The sequence below is a fragment of the Rhineura floridana genome, chromosome 2 (assembly GCF_030035675.1).
Source record: "Rhineura floridana isolate rRhiFlo1 chromosome 2, rRhiFlo1.hap2, whole genome shotgun sequence".
Taxonomy (NCBI): Eukaryota; Metazoa; Chordata; class Lepidosauria; order Squamata; family Rhineuridae; genus Rhineura; species Rhineura floridana.
In genome coordinates this window covers 878,784-896,530 of record NC_084481.1, presented here as the reverse complement: position 1 = coordinate 896,530, position 17,747 = coordinate 878,784, and the positions used below count along the sequence as shown (strand labels likewise).

The 17,747-nt window shown below is 42.5% G+C and overlaps 2 protein-coding genes across 11 annotated transcripts in view; one reads left to right on the top strand and one right to left on the bottom strand.

The window, feature by feature from the left end:
• Positions 1–2,460, top strand: part of FAM228B (family with sequence similarity 228 member B) — a 45,795-nt gene extending 43,335 nt beyond the window's left edge. For 5 of the 6 annotated variants that reach the window (XM_061607540.1, XM_061607541.1, XM_061607542.1 and 2 more), the window contains one exon: positions 762–2,460. In XM_061607540.1, the coding sequence (XP_061463524.1) occupies positions 762–954 (193 nt within the window). In that variant the 3' untranslated portion in view covers positions 955–2,460. Of the gene's footprint in view, positions 1–259; positions 720–761 lie in introns of those variants that run through there. The other variant, XM_061607538.1, reaches the window with a different exon arrangement.
• A 258-nt stretch (positions 2,461–2,718) lies between these two features.
• The window catches only part of ITSN2 (intersectin 2), a 226,842-nt gene continuing 211,813 nt past the window's right edge, over positions 2,719–17,747 (bottom strand). For all 5 annotated transcript variants that reach the window (XM_061607527.1, XM_061607529.1, XM_061607530.1 and 2 more), the window contains 2 exons: positions 17,334–17,507; positions 2,719–9,701 (listed from right to left, as the gene is read on the bottom strand). In XM_061607527.1, coding sequence (XP_061463511.1) covers positions 9,544–9,701; positions 17,334–17,507 — 332 coding nt within the window. In that variant the 3' untranslated portion in view covers positions 2,719–9,543. The remainder of the gene's footprint in view (positions 9,702–17,333; positions 17,508–17,747) is intronic.

Genomic DNA, 17,747 nt, shown 5'->3' with positions numbered 1-17,747 from the left:
GTGGATTCAGCTATCCTGCTTATAGTAAAGAGCACCTCTGGCGATAATGTACATAGTTCCAGGTCCCTTTTCTAGGGTAGGGGTGGGGAATCTTTGATCCTCCAGCGGTTGCTGGTCTACAGCATCTATCACCCTGACCATTGGCTGTTCAACTCCCAACTACTTTAGGCACATTTCTATAGCTGGTAGGGGAGGGGTGTGAAGAGCGCAGCTCCTGGGCAAGGTGAGTGGTTCCTATTCTCCTTCTTCTTTTTTGTAGGAAGGCACATATGAGAGCTAGGAAAGGTAAAGAGCAAGAGAGGACACGAAAGAAGGAATGTATCCTAGCCAATAGGGGCTCAACAACCAGGAAAGCCAGGAGCCCTGAGAGGAACCTGCTCTGCAGCCCAAAGCAGGGACTGGTCTGGGCCTAGCCCTGTGCCTTCTGCCAGCTTTAGAACAGTCTGCCTTTTAAAGACAAGGGGAGGAGACTTCCCTCTGAAGATGATTTGTCCTACCCATCCACTCCAAACAGAATAGTTCTGTGTTGTTCATACACCATGTGTTTTATATTTTCCCATAATTCTACCAACATATAAACATTAACATGGTATTGTTTTAAATATCATCGAAATGGAAAGGTAATGTTAAAATATTGTTCAGTTTGGCATTTTAAATCTTCTTCGGAGTATCAGACAGGCTCAGCACAGCACTATATACAACTGTTGCAACAGCAGTAAGCATTAGTGCCTGATAATGGTCTAATTTCATTCTGTTAAAAGGAGAAAAATGAGCACAACTAGAAACGTGAGTTCTATGGATTTCAAGAGTTGGGGTGATCCGTCCTGGCTTCTACTGAACAAGAGACGTCCCTCTGCCAGGAAACCAGATTTCACCTGCATGCCCAGTCTTTTGACAAATCAAATGCTAACTGGCTCATCAGTTTGGAAATCAGCAATAAAATCTGCTTCCTAATGATACGTCTTTGAAATGGGTTTCTCGTCCAAGATGTAAACCAAAAGCAGTGTGGATAATGAGCCACAGTTGCAGTAAATATTTTCAAACAACAGTAAATCCTCAGTTTTTGCAATAGACAGAGATAGTTCAGGATGATGTACAACAACCTACAGAAATTATATATTTATACTGTCAGGTTAGGAGTCATACCGTGTGTGTGCAGCTTTTACTTTTCAGTATATTGCCTTACATATGGGAAATCATGCAGGAGGAAAGTGTTATGTGTGCTTTATAATAGTCCAGGAACACATGGATTAAATGCTCTGCAAATGTGCACAGAACTATTTTGTAAATTTAACAGCAGTGCGGCCTTTGCTATACGAGTAAGCTCTTTAGCAGTTATTGATTCTGGCCACAGTGCAATAACATAAAGCACAGACATATTTACAGTAGGGAATCCTTCATTTAAATGGGTTTGAAATATTGGGTTGTATCAAAAGCACCATCAGTGTAGTTCTGCTGGTGCAGAGACACTCCTATTTCCTCTCCTTCCCCTGCACATCCCCAGAATCTCCAGAGAGAGAAGAAAGGAGGGGAAGTGGCAAAATGGGAGTGTTGGATACCGCCCATAAGAGTGTGCGCATGGAGGTGTGTGTGTATAAGTACAAATACACACAATATGTAATATATAATATACATAGACACAAAATGCAGACATATTTTGTTACAGTTGACTATGGTTTCCTCTCATATAAAAATCCCCCTCCAAAATAAATGGGGCTTGAATAGGAGATGGTCTTGGTGGACTCGTCCACTTAGTGTCCTGTTGCTGACTTTACCTAGTTCAGTTAAAAAGTATTGTATATTTTAGACAAGTATTATAGTTGACAAAACACAGGCATCTAACAGAGGGTAATGTCAACCTCATGCGTCCCCAGTTTTCCCAATAATGGACTTTAATCTGACTTTGAAATACTCGAATGGTACTTAAATGAGATGTTAAGAGACTGAAATAAAACAAATTTCCAAACAATTTTTCCAGTACTATGTTCCCTCCATGGTTTAGAGCAGATGGTAAAACCTGCATTTTAGTGAGTACCTGGCTGATTTTTTTTAAGCTATATATATATATTTGTTTTTGGCCCTTAGTCAACTGTTAATTGACTAAGGGCCAAAATTGAGGTAATATGAAAGATACTCTTTGTTCAGTTTGATATGACAATGGCAGCTGAATGAGCATGCACCCTAAATGTGCAGAAAATATATAGTAAGGAGCACTACCAAATGCTGACAATGTTAAGAATATCCAAAGTGAACCTGTTGAACTTCATGCTGATGAAGAACAATGCATTATCTACCAGAGGCAATTGGACAGCCCCTTCTTCCACAAGCATGTTCTTGAAACTAATGCATGAAGATTCCAGTTTGGATGCACACCATAGATCTTCGACTAAGAAATGTTGACTCTTCAAGATATTAACCTGAAGTGTGCCAGTTGCAAATAAAGACGTAACTTATGTACAACTTTAATACCCTTCATTAGTTTACTGAAGTCCTCGTAGAGAGATTTGCAAGCGACACACCCATATGATTGTAGGCAAACTAGTTGAAATTATTAATAGTGGTAATGAGAAAAAAGTAATACTGAAGGCCTTTATTACCTTCAAATTTGCAAATGTAATCAATTCCATTGTTTAGTTGTAGAAATGTGGTGGTTTTGCTATCTTTCGTGTATGTATTGAGTTTGATACAGATACTTACTCAAGCAGAAATAGTTGTTTTGTTTTTATTCTTGCCAAAAAAAGTTGTCATAAGCAGTTTTACAGAATGTGGTATGTCGTTTTGAATTGAATACATATACTCTTGGGAAACCAGCTTTTATTATATTACAAACAGTGAATCATAGAAAACTGTTTTATTCTAGCAAAGCTCGCTATTCGGTTAGAACTTGTTAAGCAAAATAGCACCTAAGGGATACAACTCCACTCCATGTTTGAAGTTGAAAGTAGTACTCAAATAGCAGAGCCAAGTTAAAGAAGCACATGTGCTGGTTTATTCTGGTTGTCAAATGCTCAAAACCATCTACTACTATTACCACCATTCTCAGTAATGAGCACAGTTTAGGTGAGATTCCTTCTGCAAGGTGCTGAAGATCTCTGACTGGGGCTTTTGCACAGGATGATGATTTGGTGGGCACTTTTGGCTCTTAGAATCTAAGAGGAAGGTCAGGCTTCCTGCATATAATTCCATTAAATCCTATGATTTATAATTTAAATACCTCAATAAATATTATTTGCATTTTGATTTCCCCCCTTGAATTTAATTCCTATATTTTTTTCACATTTGACAGTACAATAAAATACATTTTTGAAAATCAAGATGCAATATGAATCTTGACAAATATAAAATAAGCTTATTTTATTCAGTATACAGATCCAAGTAAGACAATCTAACTTTCTCTACCTTGGGCCTTGCACAGTTGATGCAGATCTTCTAGAAGACCAAAGTATTTTTTCATAAATATATCAACCAAATCATGTGAAAAGTATCTACATTATTACAGATCACTTTTTAAAATGAATATTTTCCAGTTATTCCTTTTTTATAACCTTCAGAAACTGGTTATAAAATGATTAACAGAACTCAAGAGAGAACAGTGCAGAACTTAGTAAAGAAATCTACTCTTAATTATATACATTGTTTAAAGGATCCTGAAGTGCTAAAACTTCAGCATATATTCCTTACAATTGATATCCTGAGATGATGGTTAAGCAGATTACATTCTCCAGGCTTGAGATGAGACCGTTTGGTTCAACCTGTGAATGGGTTTTCATGCATATAACACTGACATCAGGTGGGGAGGGTGAGCTCCCCCTACTGCTCAAAGGCAGAATAGCTGTTCAAATGTGCAAGGCTCTTCTGGCTTTCCATAGCCGGTTCAATCCAGTTCTATGATGACAAGCCAGACAAGAGGAGATGACAGGTAGGAACAATGGTAGCAAAATGCAAGGGAAAAAAACCAGAACAAGTCTCTTTGCAGACAGAGGGAACTAGGAAATGATAATCCTGATTTTATTTATTTATTTATTTATTTAAACAGTTTTATATAAAGGCCGCTCCCAACTGAAAAAAGGAAACCAAAAACTAGGGAGTGGCCCTGATGTCATTGTTATATGCACGAAGAAGACCCATTCACAGGTAGGACCTCCTGCAAAAGAGCATTCATGGAGAAGGCGACTAAGGTTGCAGCCAAAATCTTGGTCTGTGATGGCAGACGAAGGCAAGCGTAGACCAACATAATACATGTCTTGATCCACTGGGCCAATGTGGAGGAGGAAATCTTCCTTTTCAGGAAAGCAGGGCGGAAGGAGCAAAAAAATGGATTCTGATCGATGGAAGGGCTTAGTGCAAGAAATAAAAAACTTCAGTGCCCTTCAAACATCTGGAGAATGCCAAGCCTTCTCAGTGGGGTGGACTGGAGAGGGACAGAAAGTAGGAAGAATACGCTCTTGCTGGCAGTGAAAGGGTGACAGAACTTTAGGAAGGAAGCACAGGTCAGTATGAAGAATCACCCTGTCCGGAAATGCTTGGCAATAGAAAAGAGCATGAAGTTCAGAGATCCGTCTAGCAGACGTGATAGCCATTAAAAGCAAAACTTTAAAGGATAGTAAACGCAAGGAAATGTATTTTGAAGGTTAAAAGGGAGGCTTTTTCAGGGCAGTGAGAACCTTGTGTAAGTCCCAGGTAGGAAAGCGATGTTGAACTGGAGGCGATGATAATGAGCCATCACCTTGGAAACATTTTAGGAAGGGATGCAATCCCAACGGTCTGATTGAATCCTTCAATAATAGGCAGGATAAAGTTGAGACTTGACGCTTGAGTGTGTTGGGCCTAAGCTCCAGTGAAAGACTGTCCTGGAGGAAAGACAAAAGTTCTGTGATGCTGGCCTTTCTAGGACAAAGAGTTTTCTCTTTGCACCAGCAAGAAAACATTTTCCATGTGGTCTGGTACATACAAAGGGTTGAGGGGCACCTGGCAGCCAACATGGTATCAATCACTGATGGTGGAAGGCCAGCCTTGATGAAGTGCAACCTCTCAGATTCCAGGTACGAAGGGCCAGCCAGGCTGGATATGGATGGAGAAACTGGCCCTGGGAGAGCAGATCTGTGCGTGGAGGAAGAGGTCAGAGCAGTCAGCATCAGGTTGACCAGCTCAGAGAACCAGGGCCTCCGAGGCCACAGCAGAGCTGCCAGCAGGATGGTTACCCATTCTTCTCTCACCTTCTGCAGGACTGAAGACAGGAGCGGAAACGGGAAAAGCATATAGGAGCCTTGGTGGGCATGAGGAGACCAGTGGATCCAGTCCTTTTGCTGAGGGAGCCACATAATGGGAAAAGAATCTGGGAACGTGTTGATTCTCTGGAGATGTGAAAACGTCCACATGAATCCTGCCAAAATGATCCAACAACAGCTGGAACCCCTGAGGATAGAGTTTCCACTTGTTTTCTGCTCAGCCAATCACCTTGAGCATTGTCATTCCTTCAGAGGTGCTCTGCTTAGAGCGAGTCCAGGAGTTGTTCCACCCAATGGAGTAGGAGCAAGGCTTCCTGTTGGAGTGGGCAGGATCTCAACCCCGCCTGATGATTGATGTGGGCTTTAGCAGTCATGCTGCCGGTGCAGAGAAGCACCCCCCCCCAAGTGCCTCTAGGAAAAGTGTTGAATTGCCAGGTGGACAGCCCGCAACTCCAAGTAGTTGATGGGGAGTAAGGACTCCTCTGGTGACCAAGTTCCCTGAACCATGTGTTCACCGCACAGGGCTGGCATCTGAGGTAATTACTGTCCGGGGGGGCTCTACAAGGGGAACTCCCATCCAGAAGTCTGATTCCTGAAGCCACCGTAATGGACAGCTGAACTGACCTGGGAATATGGATCTGCTGGTACTGCCTGGCAGCAATATCACTCTGAAAAGGAAGGAGCAGCCACTGAAAGGAGTGTGAGTGATGTCTTGCCCAGGGGGTGATTTGAATTGCTGAAATCAACAGACCCAACATCCGTGCTACCAACATCAGATCCATTGACAACTTGTGAAGAATGGACTGCACCACTGACTGTATTTTGTAAATCTACTCTGGAGAGAGAGCCAAGAGGGATAAGCATGTGTCTATGAGGGCTCTCTATAGAAAGAGGTGACTTTTTTCCACATTGACCAGAAAGCCAGCATTCTTTAGACAGGCCAAGGTGATTTGGAGGTCCTGAGTCTGAGAGGGTGAGCGGATTAGAAAGTCATCTAAGTAGGAGTAAATGTGTATGCCCTGGAGACAGAGGTGTGCTACCAGGATAATATGATTTTTGTGAATAGCCTGGGGGCAGACACCAGTCCAAAGGCCTTTTATTGGAAGTGCTGGCTGTTGAAGAACCTCAGATAGTGTCTGTGGTGAGGGTGGATAGGGATTGGACGTAAGCTTCTGTCAGCTTGATGGATGATAGGAAATCCCCAAGACAAAGGGCTTCTTCGATGGAACTAAGGATCTCCATCCTGAACCTGCGATAGACGATAAACTGATTGAGTAGTTGTATATTCAGGACTGCCCAGACCAAGCTGTTGTGTTTGGGCACCGTAAATAACAAGGATGCTGGAGGAACAGTTTCCACTGCTGCAATGTCCAGAAGATGGAGGATGGCTTGCTGGACCTTGCCCTTCTTCTTGAAATTGGAGGAAACTGTGGAAGGAACAAATGAGTGAGGAGGCAGAGCTGAAAATTCCAGACACAGACCCTGCCTGAGGGTCTCCAACACTGGATGGAATGCTTGCCGCTTGTTGGTGAAGTAGTGAAGGCAGCCCTCCACTGGTGGAGATATGGCATCAGAACTGATGTTTGGAAGCTGCTACTGTCCTCTACTGCCAAGATGGGGTCTGTTCCAGAAAGGGTGAGGTCCAAACATCCTTGCCCAGAGCTGAAGACTTAAAGGACTGAGTAGGCTGGTAGGGATGGAAGGGCCTTCAAAGAGTGTTTGATCTGTTTCCCGCTAGAAGGCATGGCCTTCTTGACCTTGGACTCCACCAGCACCTCTTGCAGCACCAAGTCCCTAAAAAGCTTGTCCCTGGAATAAGGTTCCTTGGCTAAGTTAGATTCTGCCCCTGTGGCAAAGCCAAATGGTCCTCCTATAAAAGGCGGACATTACCCAAGCCTGAGCTGAAAATTGTGCTATGTCTATAAAGGCATCAGCAATGAAAGGCACCACTCAAGAAATATTCAGAAAAGTCTTGCTAAGTCTGGTGGGATCCTGCTGAGAAGCGGCCAAAAGATCCTCCAGCCAAAGCAAAGTCACCCTAGCAAATACCAATGCGCAGAATGCTGTCCGCACTAACAGGCACAAGTCTCATGCATATGCCTGAGGCCCAAGTCCAGCTTCCTCTCCAGTGGATCTTTCAGCTAGACATCAGAGTCTTTAGGGCTAAGTGACTTATTCAGCATCCCAACAATGGGAGCATCAATGAAAGGCACTTTCAAGAGATCTATTGTGGGCTGCTCCAACACACAGTGTTTCTTGGCAATTGCAACTGACTTCTTACATTGCAAGGGAGAGTCGTATTCAGCCTTGATGACCTTAGGCAGAAGAGAAGGGAGTCTCACCACTGTGGACTTGGGAGTAGGATCAGGACAGACCACAGCCACCCTAGAAGAAACCATAGTCAGGGCATCCTCAGGAGGAACTAGATCCAAAGCCGCCATAGTCTTACATAGAAGAGGCATATAGTGGGCATCGTGAAAAAGGCAGGTGGTTATCACTTTTTCCATATCAGATTCTCCATTCCTCCTCATCTAGAACAATGAGGTTACCCTTGGGATTTCCCATGGCAGCCTGATGATCTGAGCAAGCCAATCGTGCCAAGGAAGCTCTCTTCCTAGCCACCCCTTGGGGGTCAGGAGAATTACGCACAACCGCAGAGGATGAAGAGTCCTTGTGCAGGTTGGAAGTGTGGACCTTACAACCTGTGTACTAGTAACCTGGCTACCAGAAGCCATGATAAGGTGGTGAGTCCCTAAGGAGGAGGCTGAGAAGCAGACAAGTCCCTAGCTAAGCCTGCCAGAAGTGCATCCCTGATTTGGTGCAACATAAGGGGTGTGAGCTGTAACCCAGATGCCTCTCACTTCCACAGGCATGGAAGAAGAAGGCAAGTTCCTAGGATTTCCAAGCAAAGCTGTAGAGACAAGTATGGAAGCAGAATCCTGGAAACCTAAGAAATGCTCAGGAGAAGAATCAGCTGAAAAGGTGCGATCCAAAGCCCTCCTGCCACCCACCTCCTCTTCATCAGAGAGGTCTTTATTGAGTTCTCAAACTCCTGCATGCCAAGTGCTGGTGTACCTCTCTAGCCAAGTCCCTTCCTGGACAATATCCTCCCCTTCCTCCTGAGATGGCACTGGAGGATGAAGGCAGAGAGAAAGGCACGCTACTGGTACTGGGATTCCTCTCTCTCAAACCAGGCATGTTAGATGGGGCCAAACGAGGAGTGCCAACAGTGCTTGACTGAACCAGAATCCCAGAGACAGAATGCATTGTAGCCTGACTCAGGGAGGGAAGAGGGAATTGGTTCTTCAGACATAAGAAGCATCAGCACAAACACAGAGGCTGTAGCTATGGCTTGTGTCTTTGGGGGGGGGGAGACAAGCAGTAGAAGTATTATGCACCCCAGATTTCTGCTTGCTGTTGCACATCCTGTATAGCTGGATACCAGAAGTGACTAGACTGCTATTGGGCAGTAGAAAAGCCAAGCAGGCTCTCCATAAAGTCGGGTGCAACATGCACAGGCAAAACTGTCTCCAAAATGATGGGCACAACTGAAGCACTAGCAAGAGTTAAGGGGAAGGCGGCAGGAAGAGAAAGAACAAGTCAGCAGGGGCCAAGGACTGAAGAAACCAACACTATAGAAGCAGGGGCACAGGGAACTTCACAGAAACAGAGGTGTTTTCCCCCCGCCGCCAAGGGGAATGACAGAGATGAAGAGAAGGAAGGAACTTAGATTATGGACACAATGCAGGGAACACACAGCACAAGAAAAAACACTGGAAACCAAAAAGTTTTAAAAAACAAGCCTTAGCAAAGGCATGCATGACCACTGAGGGTGAAGGCAGAATAGAACTGGATTGAACCAGTTATGAAAAGCAAGTGCCTTGCAAATTTGAACAGCGATTCTGCCTATGACGGCTAGGGGGAGCTCAATCCCCCACCTGATGTCATCTACATGCGTGAAAGAATAAATAATTCTAGCCCTGAACTACACCACTCCTCAACACGTATACATGTTGATCCAAGTGGTAACACCTTAAACATTTTTAATGTCAGGTTTCTAATTAATACTTTAAAGAGCTCTAAAAATGGAGACATTGGTATTCAAATTTCAATATCGGCAAAGAAAGGCACGTCTACAGTATCTTAATACAGCACATTTTACATTGCATAGATTGTCACCAACACACCACAGAGAAATAATGTACCAGCGATCAGGTGAAGTGACTGTGCAGCAAGAATTGCACCCAGTTATGTGCCTGAAAGGAAGAATTATTTGTAAAAATGGGAGTAGTCCTCACAAAACAATAGTTCTTATTCAAAGGAGTGTTTTCTGGTCAAATAATTGCAGATCAAATCGCACCCAAACTTCCCCCGTTGGTACCTCATGCAGCAATATACGTTTAGTTGTAGGTCCCTTGTGTTCTTGCTCAGTTCTGATTTTGGCTACTGGAACTTCAGTGCGGCCCAAAAAATCTGTTTAACAACAACAAAAACTCACACCTGAGTTAAATCATTAAGGCTGCAATTCAATGCACACTTACTTGATAGTCTCATTAAACTCAATTAGATTTACAGCTCCATCTTATGTATGTCTACTCAGAAGTAAATGTGAAGTGTGAATTAAGAGGAAATAAAGTGTGATTCAAATAAGATAAGAAAAAGGAAACATTAGGGCATGGCAAGATGCTGCTTCTGCCCCTCTCTAGAGAGTAAGTCTTGGGTGTGCAAGCTCTCTTCCTGCCCCCTCTCTTCCCTCATCTAGAAGTTAATCGCTACAGCAGGACACTGCAAGTGAACACAATCTCACAGAGCAGGCATTCCCTTCTATGCACATATAGGTTCCGGGTGTACGGTGCTTTTTTCTGATATCAGTGCTAAGGATTCAATCTAGAAACTGACGTGTGTTTTTACGGCAGGCTGCTTCTGCTCCACAGCATCATCCACTGGGATCCATAATGCTCTCAGGACGATGTGTGTACTTGTGTGTAGTTTTGTTTTTTAGTTCCTTAGCAGACAAAATTCAAAAAAATGGGAACCCCAAAAAGGGAACAGGAATATGGACAAAAGACAATGGGGTAGATAAAAAAGAAAGGTTTATTAATTGAAGTCATATTGGTTCTTCTGTAGGGAAATCTAAACTCAATTTAAGATATTTTTAATTATAGAGTGATCATTATATAAAACTCAATGAACAATGTGTAAAAAAGTCATAATAGACAAAAAGGAGAGCAATTAATACTTCACACTCAAAAGCAAGTTTTAGAAAACACAATATGCATCTGTCAATTAAAAGTATTCTAATAGAACAGTGGAAGTTCTAATTCTTATAACCAGATTTTATGAGAATAGTATGCATATGTGCATATAAAATTCCAAAAAACTATTACAAGGCGCAATCCAACTTGCATTTATGCCAGGCTGAGGGGAGCTGGATGCAGCAGAACTCCAACTGAGCTAGCTGGGTCCTGGCTCAGCTGGGATGAAGCTGGCTGTAAGGCCTGAAAAAGGGGCACGTCGTGGGAGGGGCTGAGATGAGGGGACTTAGGCCACATCTAACTTGTGTTTGGAGCGCTCCTGCAGGTCTCAATCCAGGCAAAAATTATGCCAGGAAAAAAGTCGGTCTAAAAATAATTGCAATAGAAGTTAATGGAGAATTCTTACTCCCCAGTAGGGGTATTTGGGAAAGCAGGCTTTTACTTTCTGGTCCCTGTGTGCAGCTCCCAGCTGAGTTGGCATTCAGCCTACCCAGACGCTCCTGAATGGCAACTGGATGTGGTAGAACTTTATTCCTTCTCTTGCTCCAGCACAACATTCCCCCGAGTTAGATTGCTCTGCCTAAGAAATAAAGATTCAGCATTTAGATGTGCTGCCTGTTCCTATTAAAGACAGAATATGGAGAAACCGATTGGTTCTCCATCGGAAAGGGTGTGAGATGGGTGTATTTTATCACCCTATCTATTTAATCTATACACAGAACATATCATGCGGAAAGCAGGATTGGACCAAGATGGAGGTGTGAAAATTGGAGGGAGAAATATCAATAATTTAAGATACACAGACGATACCATACTACTAGCAGAAACCAGTAATGATTTAAAACGAATGCTGATGAAAGTTAAAGAGGAAAGCATAAAAGCAGGACTACAGCTGAACGTCAAGAAGACTAAAGTAATGACAACAGAAGATTTATGTAACTTTAAAGTCGACAATGAGGACATTGAACTTGTCAAGGATTATCAATACCTTGGCACAGTCATTAACCAAAATGGAGACAATAATCAAGAAATCAGAAGAAGGCTAGGACTGGGGAGGGCAGCTGTGAGAGAACTAGAAAAGGTCCTCAAATGCAAAGATGCATCATTGAACACTAATGTCAGGATTATTCAGGCCATGGTATTCCCGATCTGTATGGATGGATGTGAAAGTTGGACTGTGAAAAAAGCGGGTAAGAGAAAAATCAACTCATTTGAAATGTGGTGGTGGAGGAGAGCTTGCGGATACCATGGACTGCGAAAAAGACCAATAATTGGGTGTCAGAACAAATGAGAAGCTAAAATTATAAAACTGAGGCTATCATACTTTGGACACATAATGAGAAGACATGATTCACTAGAAAAGACAATAATGCTGGGAAAAATAGAGGGGAGTAGAAAAAGAGGAAGACCAAACAAGAAATGGATTGATTCCATAAAGGAAGCCACAGACCTGAACTTACAAGATCCAAACAGGGTAGTTCACAACAGATGCTGTTGGAGTTTGCTGATTCACAGGATCGCCATAAGTCGTAGTCGACTTGAAGGCACATAACAACAAGCCTGTTCCTATGCTATGTAGATCAAGCAACTAGGGCCAAAAATATCCCCCTACCAATCCTATTTCCAAATAGCTATATGTCAAAGTAATGGTCAAAAGTCCAAAATCTCATTAAGACCTACAGGATTCAGGGTTTTGGCTTCTTTTTATGGTCCAAAAAGATCCCTTACCAAAAATCAATCGACAGGATACTTTTGGGAAAGGAAGAGAGATGGCTTCTAAAGTTAAAAATTATGACTCCTGTAGGTCTGAATTGTTATGGAAATTTGTACGTGCAGAGGTCATCAGCGGTGTGAGATGTGTATGTGCCAGTTAGTGTATTTACCTAAGTAGCAGGCTTTTACCCTGCATTTAGCTCACTGAGACTTGAGACTTAGTTAAATAAGAAAAGCTACTTTATTTATAGAAACACATAGTAGATAGGAAAGGCATACCTAGTTCTAACTAAGTTGGAGGTGCAATGCCCTGATGTGAGTATTGCCCTCATGGGTCAGGAGAGAGAGCAAAGACAAAGATGTCTCCTCTCTCCTCGGATAGTCGGAGAACCAAGGAAGGAGGGGCAGATAAGCTTTCCTGAGCATATCAGTCTACAACGGAAAGAAGTTAGGCAGAGAACAGCACAGGTAAAGGTAAGCAAGCCTGGCCAGCTGGGGGACCCTTACTCTATCTTCCTTCTGGAATACAAACAAAAGAACCCAAACAGGAGTTGTTCTTGCCTCACTTCCAACACCCCTTCTCAACAAGTGTTTGGTTCAGCCCACGAGGTTCACCTTGTCTCTCAGCTTGCAGTATCTGACTTTGCCCTTCGTCAGAGTGTCTGCAGTCATGTCTTCTGTTGGACAATACTCCATCTTGAGAAGTCCTCTGCTGTAGGTGTCTCTAATGAAATGGTGTTTCACGTCTATGTGCTTCGTTCCTGAACTCACCCCTTCTGACTCAGCGAGTCTGATGCATCCTTGATTGCTTCCCTCTCCTTCTTGGTTGGTGAACTGGTTTTTCTGCACAGATATCCCACTACTGCTGCCACATCTGGCCTGGTAACAGTACTGATATACAGACGTTTTCTGATGTCTTGTATCTCTCAACGTTTCCTTCAGTATTTGGCTTTTTCTTGCATATCCTCTTGCAGCCCACAGGTTTCCTTCCTTGAGGAAGCTTGGCCAGTGTCCAAGTTTTGTTCTTGTGTAGAGCTTCCAGCTCTTCCTTGGCTGCCTGCCTCCACCTCTCAGCTTCAGCTTTGGGTAAGACTTCAATCTCTTTCCAGGTCTCTGGCTCTGGACGTAAGCTCATGAGGTAAGCAAGTCTTTCTGGTGGTACACTTTTGTTGGTGCGTTCAGAGCATCTGGGTGCTGGCACTTCAGCTGCCCCTTCTGGCCCTGATGCCTTTTCTGGCTCACTCCTCATCTACCTCTGCTGGTGTATTATTGTTATGCCTTCTGTTGTGGAAGAATAGCACAGTTTCTTCTTCCATTTTGCTGTCATCTGTTTGGTGTGGCGCCCCTTCTGGTTGGTGTGCACACTTTCCTTCATCAAGGTGGACAGCTCTATATACTCCAACTTCACCAGTTTTGGGATCTATTACCGGTATCCCTTCTGTGTTGACGAATATCCAATGAATATTACTTCCTTGGCAGTGTTGTCAAATTTTGACCTCTTTTGTTTGGGGATGTGTACAAAGGCCTTGCTGCCGAATACACGAAGGTGAGACACGCTTTGTGTCCTATCATGCCATAGCTGAAATGGTGTTTTCTTGGTTGCAGATGCTGGAAGTCGGTTCAGCAGATAGGTGGCAGTAACTGTTGCTTCCCCCCAGTACTTCTGTGGTAACTGTGCATCTTCCAACAAGGAACAAATCACCTGTCCAAGAGTCCGGTTCATATGTTCTGCAACCCCATTTTGTTCTGGACTATAGACAACTGTAGTCTGGTGCTCTATGCCTTCCTCACGTAGAAAGTCCTGCATAGCCCTGGACACAAATTCTCCTCCATTGTCAGATCTTATAATCTGTAGCTTTCTGCCAAATTTGTTGGACACAATTCTGACATAGTCCTTCAATTTTTGAAGTACTTGACGTTTCTCTCTCAATAGGTACATTGTAGTATACCTTGAATCACCTGTGAAAGTCAGCATGTATAAATTTCCACCCTGTGATGTGTCTACAAAGGTCTGTGTGAATTAATTCTAGAGGTTTTGTAGTTTTCCTTTCACTTTTCTTAGGAAATTTTGGTTTCACACTTTTTATCTTTATACAACATTCACATTTTTCCATGGATTTACACTGTCCAATTTTAATGCCTCTAGCCAATTTTTCCTTCTCTAGAGCACTGATTCTGGCTAAGCTGGCATGTCCCATTCTTCGATGCCAAACATGTAAACACCCAGAATCACACATTGTAGCTGTATTTGCATGCATAGTTTCAAAATATTCTAAATGCAAAAGTCCATTTTCAATTTTGCAGTACAACATACTTCACCTTCATCTAAAACTTGGCAAACTTTGCCACTTAGAAAAAGTTCACCTCCAAGCTCCATTATTTTAGTGGCATTTATTAAATTAGCTTGACATTCTGGAACAGATAGGCAATTTTTCAGTTCAAGCTCTCTGGCACCCTCTGGTGTTTTGCAAAGTACCTGCACTGTGCCTATTCCTTGAAAACAGAACGTGTCTCCAGCTGTGGTCATTATATTCTGTGTATGAGTTTTAAAATTCTTAAACAAATTTTTATCATTTATTAAATGTGCACTACAACCTCTGTCAATTAAAATCTGGTTTTATAATCATTATTTCCATCAGATACATGGTAACTGGAATGCTTCACTTTAGTCTGGCCCTGTGTTTTTCTTTCAGCTTCCCTTTGTTTAAAATCAACTATTTCTCCTGTCTCCCTTCTATGGCAATCTCTTTGAAGGTGATTAGGGGATTTGCATTTGAAGCCATTCTTCCTCTATCTGTGCCCTCCTGTGGTTTTGAACGATGACTCATCTCTCTATCCTGGCTTTGGTTGCTCTTTTACCCACAGTAAAATTTGCTTTTTCAGACAGAGCTTGTTCCTGTCTCTCTTTATAGTCCTGATCTTTCAAATATTACATAATCTGATCCAGGTTCTGATCTGTCTGTTCTAATATGCAAGCAGTTATATAATGGCATTCATTGAAAGAAGCCAGGAGAATTACTCTTTGTAAATCTTCATATAACAACCTTCTACATGTTTCCAATTCTTGGAGCAGACTTGTAAATCTGTCAGATGTTAATTCAGATCTAGAGTGCTAGCCTGTTCCAACGTGTACAGCAACTTATAGAGAAACATTACATGTTTTTTAGATTTTCTGTGATACACATTTTCCAACTTCTTCCATATTGCCTTCACATTCCTACATCACATGCTGATAAAGCAGAAATAAGGAGATTTCACTTTGGCATGCTTATGCCTCCAGGATGAAGTGGCTTCTTCATCCGCTGCCGAGAGTTCAGGATCAGTTGGGACTCCATGCAGATTCTCCCCTTCCAGAAGTGTGGTCATTCGGAGAATCCAAATTGCATAATTGTCCTTCTCCAGCCTTGGGATGCTTGTTTTAAGTGTTGATTCTTCAGCCATGGTTTCTTTTGTTCTGCTTTTCTTTCTCTAACCTAAAATCTGCTTTTGATCTCTTTGTAAATCACACACGGTACTTAGCCTTTTTAGCTTTCAGGCACAACTTGCAATTCAACTTAGCTTACTGGGCACCCATAACCCTTTGTTATGGAAATTTGAATATGCAGAGATTGTCAGCGGTCTGAGATGCATGTGTGCCAGTGTGTGTATTTACCTAAGTAACAGGCTTTTACCCTGCATTTAGATCACTGAGATTTAGTAAAATACGAAAAGCTACTTTATTTATACAAACACATAGCAGATGGGAAAACCATACCTAGTTCTAACTAACTAACTAAATTGGAGGCACAATGCCCAGATGTGGGTATTGCCCTCATGGCTCAGGAGAGAGAGCAAAGACAAAGATGTCTCCTCTCTCCTTGGACAGTCAAAGAAGAGAACAAAGGAAGGAGGGGCAGATAAGCTTCCCTGAGCTTATCAGTCTACAATGGAAGGAAGTTAGGCAGATAACAGCACAGGTAAAGGTAAGCAAGCCTAGCCAGCTGGAGGACCCGAACTCTATCTCCCTTCTGGAATATAAACAAAAGAAGCCAAACAGGAGTTGTTCTTGCCCCACTTCCAACATTAATGAGACTCCAGACCTTTCACTATTCTATTAGAATACTTTTACTTGACATGTATATTGCACTTTTTAAAACCTGTTTTTAGTGTACTAACTGTTCTCCTTTTAAACTCTGTTATGACCTTTATACAGATTTTTAGAGTTTTACATAATATACTAATATATTAATTGTTTAGTTCCCTGCCTCTTCATTCCCTTGTATACTAGACAGGAAAAACACAGTGTATGAAAAGTGTGATGTGACAAGGATGTACCTAGTACAAAAGAAGATGGTAAGGAACTGCTCCTGCACCAGCGGACCCAGGCCTGAAGTATGCATTACATACGGATCATGTTGACACACACACACAATGGGTTTTCCCCGTTCTTCAAAAAGCAGCAGCTTTGGGAGTGACTAATGGAAAGGTTTGTGTACAGTGAGATTCTTAATCTTTTCCTAGCTGCTACTTTTCCACATTGTCACACACTTTGGGTTCTGGATATGTGATTGTGAGTGCACATATTTGTGTTCCATATGAGTGGCTGTGAGCACAATTATTTGCATATAATAGGTAGCCCCCCCCCCCGTGTCATCAGCTTCTAGATTTCTCTGTTGGCAATTAAAGCAGAAAGTGTACACAGAAACACAACCACGGAAGCTTTATGCATAATCCATAAGAACCCAAATAATACTAGTTTCAGTACCTGGCTTCTCGTAAAGCACGATCGGGGAAAGAAGACTCATTCTGTATGAAAAGTCGTCTGATGTGACAAGCCCCACACAGTGCGTATTGGGTGGGGCTGTTGGGGCAAAGGAGGCTGTGGGCTGGTAGGCTAGTGCCCAAGGGTCCAGCCATGCCTCGCACTGGCCCTGGACACCAGAGCAAAATAATGGGAGGCAAGAATAGTAAGAACAGAATATATGGCACCTCTGTCCCCAAATAGCTCTGCTAAGGTGTTCAGCACACATCCAAAAGCATAAATTGGGCTAATGGGTAGTCAGAATTTATAGGTTACCACTATGTACACTCTACCAATTTCTTTTCATCCACAAGGGACAAAAAGTGATAAATATCACAGACAAAATGCTGCACGTACCATCAGGTGAGAACTGATCCCTGTCAAACATGGTGATACATAGCACATCTTGATAGAGATCCTTGATGAAGAATTGGCAGTTAAAGTTCCATTTGGGGTTCAAAGTGTCTGGCAGTGTTCTGGTAGTATAACTTTGAGGCCCCATGCTAATTTCACAGTATGGGTTGCTCTTCCCTTAACAAAATAGAAGTGTACAGATTAACCTTTATGAAAAGAATAAAGTAGACAAATCAGACTAAGGAGGCCATTTTCACAAGAATGTTTTTTTTAAATTTCAGTTTATATGGCTTTGATTCATGGCCAGATTAAGGTGGTTGGGGCCCCTGATGCTGTTCCCAAAATGGCCCCCCCTTTCTCCCCAAAAAGGAATGCCTGAAATAATGTATCATAAAATGTCTTGTAGTATCTTAAAGA